We start from the raw sequence: 12,949 nt of genomic DNA, 5'->3' as shown, positions 1-12,949 counted from the left end.
TCTCTGCCCTTGCTCAGTGGGTTAAGGATCTGGCGTTGCCGTAAGCAGTGGTGTAGGTTGCAGACGCGGCTCGGATCCTGCATTGCTGTGGCTCTGGTGTAGGCCGGTGGCTACAGCTCTGATTCGACCCCTAGCCTGGGAACCTCCATATGCGGTGGGAGCAGCCCAAGAAATAGCAAAAAGACAAAAAAAAAAAAAAAAAAGAAAGAAAGAAATGTGCCGGTCCTGGTTTTTTTGCCCTCAGATTCGTTCCTTCTCCCTTTCCAACACTGTTCTTCTGTATCATAGGAGGGCTGGTGCCCAAAGGCTGCTTTGCCCAGGCTCCGGTATCAACCAGTTCTCCCCTGGGAGTCCCTGGCTTGAGACTAAAATGTAGAGAAAAGAGAAGCCAGGTCTTTCTTCCTTCCACTGGGCTGTGGGAGGCTTTCCTAGCTGGGGTGCTCATCCCCTTTTTTGGTCCCAGCTTCCCTGGCAGGCTTACTCTTGTCCCTGCTTCCCCCAGGGGATCCCGGTCCTTTTGCTACTTTCGCTTGTTTTAAGTCCAGCAGTGGTAGTGGCTGCCAGCTGTTTCTAATTTCCAGGTCAACTCACATTCCACTGTTTGGGTTTTCAGCCATCACTTGTGTAACCCATTTATGCATTAGAGTCTCCCTGTTGCAAAGGATTCCATTTAATAATTAGTAGCCGGTCCCTCCCTCTGGACGTTTACTCTCTTCCCTTCCAAAAAGTATACTTCTTAGGAAATACGTAGTCCGATTCAAATCATGATCTGTTGACTTCAAAAAGCTGTTTTCTATCAAACATGTTTATGAATTTCCACGGAAGACAAACCCTTAATCCAAAGCAATGGATTTTTAAGTTGGATTTAGATAGCATCAAAATGGTTGGCGGTCCTGGCACCAGGATCAGCTCTTTCTCCCTTGAAAGGCTATTTGAGAAGCACTTGTTCTGAACATGGAAAATATTGGCCTTCCTTTTGAATCAGGATCAAGAGCTCAATGACTGTTGTATGACATTATAGATTACTCCGACATTCATTATCATAACCTGATCTTACCCAGTGCCGCAAATGCCTTTGGAAAATTATTGACCGGTGTTAAGATTCCTTTATGTGCTGCCAATAATGGATCAGTATTAAATTAAAAGGCCACAAGGCCAACAAATCTACAGATTGCTTTTCTAGCCCTAAGCTCTGTCTGCCTGAAAGTCAATGTATCATTCTAATACGTAGTGTTTCAACTCTCAAAAAGTACTTCTGGATAACTGACTTCACTGCTGTCTCTCAATTAAATATATTTCCTTGTGCTTAATCATTCATGTTCAGCAGCAATAACAATCCCCAGAAAATATCGGGTCTCCCAAATCAGTGAGGAATTAATGGATTATTTAATGGGTCAAATTATGATCCACTAAAATAGTGATAACGTTAGATCTCTGGCTAACCAATTTAATGAGAATATACATAAAAGGATTAAGTAGGTAAAGATTGGACTGCAAAATATGACTCTTACTCTCACAATAGGAGAAAATACAGGTGAACACTTGCACAACCTTAGTATTTGGAAGGTTTCCATAAGGCACATCAGAAGCCATCGTGGTAGGTACTTTTTTACCTAGCAGATCTTACGACAGAAAGAATCACCGAATTGGGATGAGTGGGGGCTCTCTTATGCACCGAGATTCTTAGGCATATGGACGTTTTCATCTCCGTTCTATTTAGCAGCGTTCTATCTGTACAGAACTGTATGAGAAGATCATTGTAAAGCCTGCACTTTGTTATAAAAATGTTCATCATAGCAGTTTAACTTATGGGGTAAAATTAGAAACATGTTTAATGGCCAATACTATGGAGTTTATTCAGATAACTTGGTGTATTCTTGTAGTAAAGTGTTCCTCAGGCACTGGTGCCCTGGTTAATATCAACTGACATTGAAAATTATTTATTCTTGTTCATGAAAACCACTGGTTGCAAAAGAGAAGCAAGTCTCACTCATCCAATTATGTAGCTAAATTCTGAGAGCAATGCCATAGGTTTTTTTTTCTTTTCTTCACCCCCAGGAAAGACTATTATAAGAACACATAAATTGGGGGGGCTGGGGTGTGAGTGACAGAATTTGTGATATTCTGGTGATTAAACAGATGTCCAGTTGGGAAACGCCTTTCTTCATGCTTCTCTCTTGAGACAGCCCTGTTCTGGACACTCTACAATGCCAGGTTAATTAGCAACTTGGAGATACAGATCCCCCAGGTCTTAAGCATCTATATCCTATGTGCTTCTGATTTTTTTCTCATTTGATTTTCTCCGAGGACTACAGCTCAAGAAACATGTACTTTCATCTAGCTCATAGGCATTGGTCTGTGCTAGCTGCTTCAGGGGAGCAATTGTAACACGCTGAAGTCTTGTCACCACTCTTCTCTTCTGCGTGCTGACCAAGCCAAAGCCAGGGCAGGGGTGACCTAGCGGATGTGAGTAACCTGTCTTGGTTTCTCAGGCCACCGCATCTGTCTCCCTCTTGAGTGGCCTCCGGGTACATTAGTCAGCCTGGTGCTCGAATGACTCACTCTGTCTCTCCTGGAGATTCCCTTTCAGGAGTCCTTTCTGAGGTCTGACCTCTATGCATCTGTGTCAAATAGAACCAGTGTTCTCACCATGGAAATGGTCAGAAACCTGCATGAGGGAAAGAAAGGTCTGGGAGTTTTTGCGCAAAGGAGAAAAATTTTCCTCTAGGTATTTCTTTTGTCCAAATAGCACTTGGTAGCCTTTTTTCATGTTTCGGATTTGGAGTGATAGCTGTCTTCAATCCTATGTTGTGGGTTGAAATTTTATGTGTATAGTCACATACATCCACTAACCTCTGATCATTCTCCTCAGATGCTGTTCAGAAACCCCTTTCAAGGAACATACACTCAAAATATGCACACATGTATCTACAGTTATATAGATAGACAATAGGTGTATAGTCAAACCTTAATCTTCAGCCACTCTCTCAGATCCCGTTAAGAGGCTCTTTTCAAGCTGTGTTTCCCTTTGAACTGAAGAAGGGAAATGTCTGCACATCTCACCTTCGATTTATAAGCTGGTTCTCAGTGGGCGGGAGGGAGTGAAGTTATTCTTCAACATAATCAGGGTAGAAAGTTAGTAAAAGAAATGAGTGGGAATATGAGAATCCCCTTGAAGAATTCCTTGAGACCCAAATGTTTCAAAAACATGTTCGAATATTGTGATAAAAAGGTATGGGAGGAATATTTAGATGATTTTTGACTCTGACACACTAAGTAGGACACTCATAAGCACCTACATTCATGTTATGCTTCTTTGTAAACCTTAAAAATCAAGAATTTGTTTCTCAAGTTGCTTTTGAATCTAACTTTCCATTAAATTATGTGATTCTGAATTTTGATACTGAGTTACAAACTGGTAATTCCTACACATGTCTTTATCTGTGTTGGGAAGCATGTACATTCATTTTTAGAAAGATATATTCTGAAAGGGATCAATCATGAAATGAATTCTAAATTTTTTAAAAAAGAATGTAAAGTATGTTATCTCCAGAGGTGATGGGAATAACTTCTTTTTTTTTTTTTTTTTTTTTTTTTTTTTTTTTTTTTTTTTTTTTTTAGGGCTGCACCCATGATATGGAAGTTCCCAGGCTAGGGGCCAAATTGGGCTTCATTTGCCAACCTCAGTCACAACCAGAGCAACACAGAGTACGAGCTTTGGCTTCAAGCTACACTACAGCTCTGGGCAACACTGGATCCTTAACCCACTGAGTGAGGCTATGGATCGAACCTTCATCCTCATGGATACTAGTTGGGTTTGCAGCCAGTGAACCACAATGGGAATTCCTGGGAATAACTTCTTATGCTTGCATTTGATCTGAGTATTTGTTGAAACTACTGAAATCTGACTTTTAATGACTAAAGCTACAAGTCATCACTGTGGGATAAATTAGTATTTTATATTAAATAGCATTAATATAAGAGAATATTCAGAAAGTGGAACTCTATATAGCATAATTTTCAAGTTGTCTTAGTAGAATGAACTATACGAATTTAAACGTTTAGCTTGAAATAAAAAAACATTTAGCTCTAGATTTTAAAATATTAAAATTTAATATTATACTTACTTATACTCCTGGTAGTAATGTAAAATAGTACAGCCATTCTGGAAAACAGTATGGCAATTCCTCAAAAAATTAAAAAATGAACTACCCTATGATCCAGCAATCCCATTCCTGGATACATTTGACAATATTGAAATCAGTATCTCAACGAGACAGCTGCACACCATGGCAATTGCACCATTATTCACAATAGTTAGGAGATGGAAATAACCCACATGTTCTTCACTGGAAGGATGGCTAAAGAAAATGAGATCTATCAATCTATCTAACATCTCTCATCTGTCTACCTAGTATTCAGCCATGAGAAAGAAGGAAATCCTGCCATTTGCTGCAACAAGTATGAAAACACTATATGATATCACTGATCTAGTGAATTTAAAACAATAAGTACATAGACAAGGAGAATAGAGAATAGAACTCTGGGTTCTGGAGGCGATGGGGGGGGACAAATGGGGGACCTAGGTCAAAAGGTACAAATTTTTAGTTACAAGAATAAGTGCTGGAAATCTCATAGTGGCTCAGTGGGTTAAGAACTTGACAGTGTCTGTGAGGATGCAGATTTGATCCCTGGCCTAGCTTAGTGGGTTAAGAATACAACATTGCCACAAGCTGTGGCACAGGTCGCAGATGCGGCTCAGATCCCCGCGTTGCTGCACAGGAACTTCCATATGCCACAGATGCAGCCTTAAAAAAATCGTTAACAAACTGTTACGAATAAGTTCTGAGGGAGTTCCCATCGTGGCTCAGTGGAAACCAATCTGACCAACATCCATGAGGATGCAGTTTCGATCCCTGGCCTTGGTCAGTGGGTTAAGGATCCGGAGTTGCCATGAGCTGTGGTGTAGGTTGCAGGCTAGGCTTGGATCTGGCATTGCTGTGGCTGTGGACTAAGCCAGTGGCTACAGCTCCAATTGGACCCCTAGCCTGGGAACCTCCATATGCTGCGGGTGTGGCCCTAAAAAGACAAAAAAGAAAAAGAAAAGAAGAAGTTCTGAGGAGCTAATGTACAGCATGGCGACTTTAGCTATTAACATGGCATGGCATACTCGAAAGTGGCTGGAAGTAGATCCTAAGCATGCTCACCACACCCAGAGAAAAGAGGTAACTAGTTCCCTAAGTTAATGTTCCTGATCGTGGTCATCATTCTGCAGTATATACATACAACAAGTTAACACGTTGTACACTTTAAGTACATATAATTTTATTTGTCAATTATTCCTCAATAAAGTTAAAAAACTAAAATCTTAACATTGTCTACATCCCATTTAAGATACACTTTTACTTTTTAAAGGTATAGCTATACCCAAATAAACTGACAAATTTAGCTTTTCTTATTCCTAAAGCTAAATGACTCAATAAAATACTGACGATAAAGCATAAAATGTGTGGGTACAGATGGCAGTATTGTTGAAAAACAGTAAGTGAAGGTCTGGTGGCATATGTTATTATCCAGGTTGGCTTCGTTCTGCAGAAGATAAAATGGGTGGTAAAGACATATTTTGCCTTTTGGGGAATTTATGAAATACCAGTACCTTGTCTGAATGGGTATGCATGGTGAGTTTTTACCTTTTTAAGCCTAAATGTTAACATTGTATCAAAAATTGAACAAATGTGTGCACATCTGAGCTTGTGCATCTGTGTTTCATGTGCATGTATCACAAATATCTTTTTTTCCCATCGACTTTGAGATATCAAAACTTGTGGTAAGGAATCATGTCAGCTGCTAAATAACTTACAAAATTATTTATTTAGCTTCTCTGTATCTTGAAATTCACCTGCAGCTGACCCTATATCACACTCTACTCAGAGAAGTGGTTGTAAGAAACAGTATCATAACCTGCTTTGTCTGTGAGTAACAAAAGATGCAAAATATCTTCCACTTGTTTTTCTGATCCACTACCTCACCGTAATCCATTACTTTTGCCTTGTAATTTCTGCAGAAACTGTGATCACTCATAATCCATTTCATATTGGGTGTTTAAATAAGCTTTAGCATTCCTCCCCCTTTTCTCTCCTACTTCTACTAACAGAACTATATAGCCACCCAAACTGAAAGTGTCTCTTTTTTTCTCTGAAAATAATACCTTTAATAATAATTATCCAAAAATGGGAAAAAGAGGAGGGTCACATGGAAAAAAATGAGGATAGGTCAAATATTTATTGAGTCAAGAATGATGACTCAAAAGAATGCTTTTGCTTTAAAAAATACTTTTTGTTTTTTTTGTTTTTTAGTTTTTTGTTTGTTTGTTTGTTTTTTGTCTTTTTAGTGCCACACCCATGGCATATGGAGGTTCCCAGGCTAGGGGTAGAATCAGAGCTGCAGCTGCCAGCCTACACCACAGCCATAATAACATGGGGAACTGAGCCGAGTCTGTGACCTACAATACAGCTCACAGCAATGCCGGGTTCTTAACCCACGGAGTGAAGACAGGGATCAAACCTTCATCCTCATGGATATTAGTCAGGTTTGTTTCCAATGAGCCATGATGGGAACTCCAAAAACATTTACCTTTTTAATAATTGCCTTTTTTTTCTTTCTCTGTGAAAATTCACCAGGAAAAAAAAATTTAAGCACTTACTAGAAATATTATAAGTGAATAGTAATAGTGCTATTTCCCTCAACTGAATTCCATATCCATTTTTCTCTTTTACAAGAACAGACTAATGGAACAAAACAATGAAACCTCTGGGGGAGATTTTATTTTGCTTGGATTCTCAGACCAGCCTCAATTGGAGGTCCTCCTTTTCGTGTTGGTGTTGATATCCTATCTTTTGACCCTCCTGGGCAACACAGCCATCATCCTGGTCTCCTGCCTGGACTGCAGACTTCACACACCTATGTATTTCTTCCTCACAAATCTCTCCTCTCTTGACCTTTGCTTCACCACCAGCATCGTCCCCCAGCTCCTCTGGAACCTGAAGGGACCAGCTAAGACCATCACGCCAGTGGGCTGTGCCATACAACTCTATGTGTCCCTGTCCCTGGGCTCCACTGAGTGTGTTCTCCTTACCATCATGGCATTTGACCGCTACGTGGCAGTCTGCAGACCTCTTAATTACACTAGCATCATGCACCCATCATTTTGCAAGGCCTTAGCAGGAGTAGCATGGCTCAGTGGAGTAGGAAACACTCTCATCCAAGGAACCATCACCCTTCGGCTTCCTCGATGTGGACACCGCCACCTGCACCACTTCTTATGTGAAGTGCCCGCCATGGTCAAGTTGGCCTGCGTGGACATCCAAGCAAATGAAGTCCAGCTTTTTGTGGCCACGTTAGTCCTCCTTCTTCTTCCTGTGGCATTGATATTGGTCTCCTACGGATTCATTGTCCAAGCCGTGATGAAAATTAAGTCCGTCCAAGCTTGGCGCAAGGCTCTCGGGACCTGTGGTTCCCATCTACTGGTGGTGTTCCTCTTCTTTGGGCCCAGCTCGCCATATACATTCAACCAAAGAGATCCTATGGCCGAAGTCAGGGCAAGTTCCTTACACTCTTTTATACTGTTGTCACCCCCACACTCAACCCCCTGATATATACTCTGCGGAACAAGGATGTGAAGGGAGCCCTGAGAAGACTGCTGAGAAGAGGACAAAGTTCCTAAGGAAAAATCAGGGAAATAGCGACTTTGTGTTGTGGAAAGTAATTAAAGAGACCTAAGGTTAAATCACTCCTCCCAAGTAGAAAGTGTGTGTGTTGCTTACTTCTCTGTCTGTATTTAAGTGTAACGTGGCTAACACGGTTTAGAAAAAAGAAGCACATTTAGATTCAACTTGAACAGCTCATGGAACCTCATGTATGTATGAGTGCATGTGTGGTATACACATACTCACGCTTCCTTTTATTAAACGTCTTTGAAGGGCTGCAGTACAGGTTCAGATCGGGAGATTCTGTAATCTACCCAATATATATGTGCTTACATATCTGACTAGGGAATTAAATAGTGTTCAATATGCAAATAGAAAATTGAGACGTATATGCTCGTGTCAGGAAATTACTGTAGTATTTTCTTCTTCTTCTTCTTCTTTTTTCTTTTTTTGTCTTTTTCGTGCCACTCCTGTGGCATATGGAAGTTCCCAGGCCAGGGGACAAATTGGAGCTGTAGCTGCTGGCTGATGCACAGTCACAGCAACCAGATCCAAGCTGTGTCTGTAACCTACACCACAGCTCACAGCATTGCCGGATCCTTAACCCACTGATAGAGGCCAGGGATCATACCTTCGTCCTCATGGATACTAGGCAGGGTTGTTACCACTGAGCCACTATGGGAAACTCCTACTGTAGTATTTTCTTTGTAAAAGAGTCCTGGTATAATATTATTTAAAATATTTTATACATGGTATCACAATTCAAGAAATGTATACAACAAAACTTAAAAATGTGGGCTTTTTTAAAATAGTAAAGGGAGTTTGTGGTCAGTAGATGCAAACTATTACAATTAGAGTGAATAGGAAGGTCCTACTACATAGCACAGGGAACTATATCCACTCTCCTGGGATAGACCATGATAGAAAATAATACAAAATAATATATATATATATAATACACATAAACATACATTATGACTCAGTCACTTTGCAGTACAGCAGTATAGCAGACATTGGCACAACATTCTAAATCAACTATACTTTAATAAAATAAATAAATATTAATTTTAAAAAAGGAAAAAGGAACAAAAATAGTAAAGGACCAGATCTGTGAATCTACCTAAAATTATGAAAAAAGAAAAATATTTGTTTTTACAAATATTTTATATAGAATTACCTAATGTAATGAGATACCTAAAACTTTTATAATTTCAGATGGACCCAGGGTCTACTAGGCAAAATCTTGCATTCAGTCCTATTCGATGCAGTAACTCTTCCCCTGGTGTCTTTGTGATTGTAAAATCCATGGGCTCTGAAGCCAGACTGCCTTGCTTTGCAATTTGGCTTTTGTACGCACTAGCTACATACAATCCTCTGCTCTTTACTGACCTCTTTGTGCCTCAGTTGAATTACCCGACGGGTTTGCAGTAAGACTTCAAGAAATTCACTCGTGCAGAGTTCTTTAAAAACTACTCATGGGGCACTAGTCATTGCCGGGTAAGTCTCAGAGGTTGTGAACACACTTTCGGAAACAGTGTGATGATCCACAGCCTCCAGACTCTTCACACTCTTCCTCCATCATCCTTAACCTGTGCTTGGTTGGTTGGTTTGTGACCGTCTTTTACTTTGCATCCTCCTGTACACTGTACCTCTTTTTCAGTTTGCTGGAAGTGCTAAGACCAACCCAAATCTCTCTTTACTTCACATCTCTTTGTGTGATATGCTCTCTACCATGCCATAGCTCCTCACCCCAGCCCAGGGAGCTCATGGAGTTCCCCTTCTAGCTCCCAGGCACGGAAAGTGTTGCTATCTATGACCGAATTTCTAAAATCTGCAAACGGTTTTCTTCATACTTTCGTTTTCTTCCATGACAAGTTTAATTACTCTATCAAATTATTTTCCATGTATTGCTCTACGTTGCTCATTTACATGGCTTCAAATGATTAGCAGGTTTAAATAATAAGAATTCAACCTGACAAATCTGATAGTTTAATTGGCTTTATTGAATGAATCATAAATTGGGCACCTACCTAATAGAAAGGAGAACTGTACAAAATCAGAGGCTTTTATGGGCAAAAGGGGAAAAGAGTGGATTGCTTCAGGTTTAGGTAAACTGGGGGTGAAGGAGACTCTGCATTACATTACCTCATTGGTGCTAAGCTGAAAATGCCACCTTCCTGGAGGGGGTCGTAACTGCAATTAGATTAGGAAGTAAGTCTTGGTTTGCTTTTGAGGGCTTAGCACAGTGACTCCATTCGGACCTGCCGTTTCTTTTTTAAAATTAAGTCTGCAGAGCACAAAATTCCAGGTCTCCATCATCTTAATCTAATGCATTGCGTATCTTCCCCAACATGCTACCATTCATCTTAAGTTCAATTAATACTTACACACTCAGCAGTTTCTAACAGTGTTTCCTTTTATTACTTAAACAATTTATACCATATGCAAGTTATGCCATAGCTATTTCTCAAAGTCCAACTTAAGTCTCATCTTTCACAAATGTGTCCTGGTTGCCCAATTGTACTCTCTTGCTCTGCATTGCCAAGTCATCTTTCATGCACTAATCAATAAACATGTGAGAATAAAAGGATCTTTCAAGGAATTCAAGTACTCCTATAGCCAGGGGAGAGAGAATATATTAGGGAATGACGGGAGATACACATGGAAGACTAAAAAAGGACCAAATCACAAAGGGATTTATGTATTATACTAAGGAGGTTGGACTTACCTAAGGTCTCTGGGAGAGTATTTGTTTTATATAAAGTCATGGACTCTAGAGTTGGGGCAACCTTGATTCTCATTTGCATAGCAAGTTATTTAACGTCTGGAAGGTAAAGTTTCCAAATCTGTAGTGAGTGGACTAACAGTACCAGCTTCATAGGGTGGTGGGCAGTAAATGAGCTAATGCCTGCAGCATGCTTGGCAGAGTGTCTGGCACCTAGTAAAACTCAGTTCATATTTGCCTACTGATATGTTATTATCAGTAGGGGTGTAATACTGACTACCCATGGGGCATGATTAAAACAGAAGAACAATAACTGCTCTTTCCCTGCTCCCGGATTATAAGAGAGTGCCATAGTATTTTGGGTCATTTTCAAATGTTAAAGAAGTTCACTTTTAGTGGTAATAAGGCATTCTTGTGTAAATAATTAAAATGTCCACGCCAGGCTACACTTAACTTACATTTAAAGCTTGTAAATCTTTCAGAGTTCCTGTTGTGGCACAGTGGTTAAGGAATCTGACTAGGAACCATGAGGTTGCTGGTTCGATCCCTGGCTTCGCTCAGTGGGTTGAGGATCTGGCGTTGCCGTGAACTGTGGTATAGGTCACAGACCCAGCTCGGATCCTGTGATGCTGTGGCTCTAGCCAGCGGCTACATTTCTGATTGGACCCCTAGCCTGGGAATCTCCATATGCCAGGGAGCACCCCAAGAAATGGCCCCCAAAAAATAAAAAATAAAAATAAATAAAAAATAAAGCTTGTAAATCTTTAAATCTTGAGCCTATTCCTGTCTGAAACCCTGGAGTGGGGGCTGGAGTGTTCTAAGAGCCTCTTCTTTCCATCGTGTGCATCTTCCTCCGTGTGCATCTAGCTTGAAAAGGATAGTGTCTGGACTTGCCAGGGTGAAACTCTGCAGAGAGGAAAGCAGAAGTTAGGCAGTGACGTTTATTTGACTCTGTAGCCAAAGACTGCTTTCTTTAGTTTCTCACATTCACGTGATTTTAGGCAATTATTAGGCAATTAGAAAATGTGAGGTAATCTAGTTAACGTCATCAGCTATCAGGGGAGGACAAATTGAAATCATGATATATATACCGCCAAACTGGCTAAAAGTAAAAAGATATAAAATATGAAGATATGAGCTAACAGGATAGATTTGTAAATATATATGCACCTACATGCATAGATTATATATGATCAGAAAAACCATGAATATGACAGAAATGAGAGAACAACTCAGTGATGGGTGGGGATGGGGACAGAACTTATATATCTTTGTGGTTTGACCTAGAGAGAAACCAAAAACATCAGAGGGGTGAAAGTATCTTTCAGAAGCATCTCCTGGGACAGCTCTTCTCTGGATACTACAGAGCCTGATATTCATTGCCACATTGGGAGATCTGTGTCCTTGGGATCTTCCCAGATTCATTGTCCTGTGACCTCTCTTAGCTTCTCCTGCCTTGCTGATCTTCAGGGTGCTCCATCTCAACTAACAGTCCCTCCAACCAGTACGTGGGCTTTAGGCATCGAGTTGGCATTTCAAGGTAATAATAATTTGAACTCTATGACTTCTTTTTCCCACCACCGTGGGAGTCTCAGTGTACAAAAATCTGGAAGACTTCCTCTCTTTTAACTCGTTCACTTCCATTGATGCCCTGATTTTCTATCGACACCATGCCTATGACTCTTAACTTGTAAGAGTAAATTGGGATTATGGCTTAAAGTGAGAGGAGATCACATGGTGCATGGACGATGGTAAATTTTGCATCATAGTGGAATAGAATCCTTCCACAAGCCTAAAGGGAACATATTCTTACAATTATCCATGTAAATGTGGAACCAGTTCACGACTGTGAATTGATCTTTCATGGCGTTTCTGTTGAAGTACTGTTATGTGGGGGGGGGAGGTAGGGAGAGGGTTAAACAGGAGGAATTCTTATTTGACGGAGAGGGTAAGGTAGCAACCTGCAGCCTGGATTGAAGAGTATTGAACCAAGTCTCTTGATCCAGACCTCCCCCCACCGCTGGGTAGTTAAACAGATGGGAATTGACCCCGAATAAGAGGACGGAAGAAATTATGCGTGTATGTGCATATTTGTGGTTTTGTGCATGGATAGCTGTGCATGTCACTGTGAGTGTGTCTATAAGCAAAATACGTCTGTATAATGTGAATGAGCTTGTTCCTTAGTAGTTCTTTTGTAGTCTCATTTTACTGTGATTTTCGTTCGCTGTTTTGAGTGATCACTCAGTGACTTCATGCTGCTGTTGCACGTCCAGACCACCCACCTGACTCGTCCTTTGACTTCATTTTCTTTCCCCTGGGTTCTGCTAAATATCTGTTTACATGATAAGTTATTGATCACTGAGAATCTATTTCAATTCCACAATTCATGTTCACAACAAGTAATATCACAATTTTAGGGTATGCAGTTATTACTAGGGAAGAATTTGGAAACCTGAGTGATTTCGATTGATGACAAGTAGAGGTGCCTATTTGTCTTGAACGTGAAATACAGTTACAG

General features: G+C 40.4%; 1 protein-coding gene across 1 annotated transcript; it reads left to right on the top strand.

The window, feature by feature from the left end:
- The first annotated feature begins 2,922 nt into the window (after positions 1 to 2,922).
- LOC110258993 (olfactory receptor 2G3-like) lies at positions 2,923 to 7,723 on the top strand. Its single transcript, XM_021082287.1, is given in 3 exon segments — positions 2,923 to 2,933; positions 6,785 to 7,548; positions 7,551 to 7,723. Coding segments are annotated over 3 exon segments (948 nt in total).
- The last annotated feature ends 5,226 nt before the right edge of the window (positions 7,724 to 12,949 follow it).

The sequence above is a fragment of the Sus scrofa genome, unplaced genomic scaffold, assembly GCF_000003025.6.
Source record: "Sus scrofa isolate TJ Tabasco breed Duroc unplaced genomic scaffold, Sscrofa11.1 Contig61, whole genome shotgun sequence".
Classification (NCBI taxonomy): Eukaryota; Metazoa; Chordata; class Mammalia; order Artiodactyla; family Suidae; genus Sus; species Sus scrofa.
Note: the sequence above shows the minus strand (reverse complement) of the source record. Positions and strands in the feature narration are given on the sequence as shown.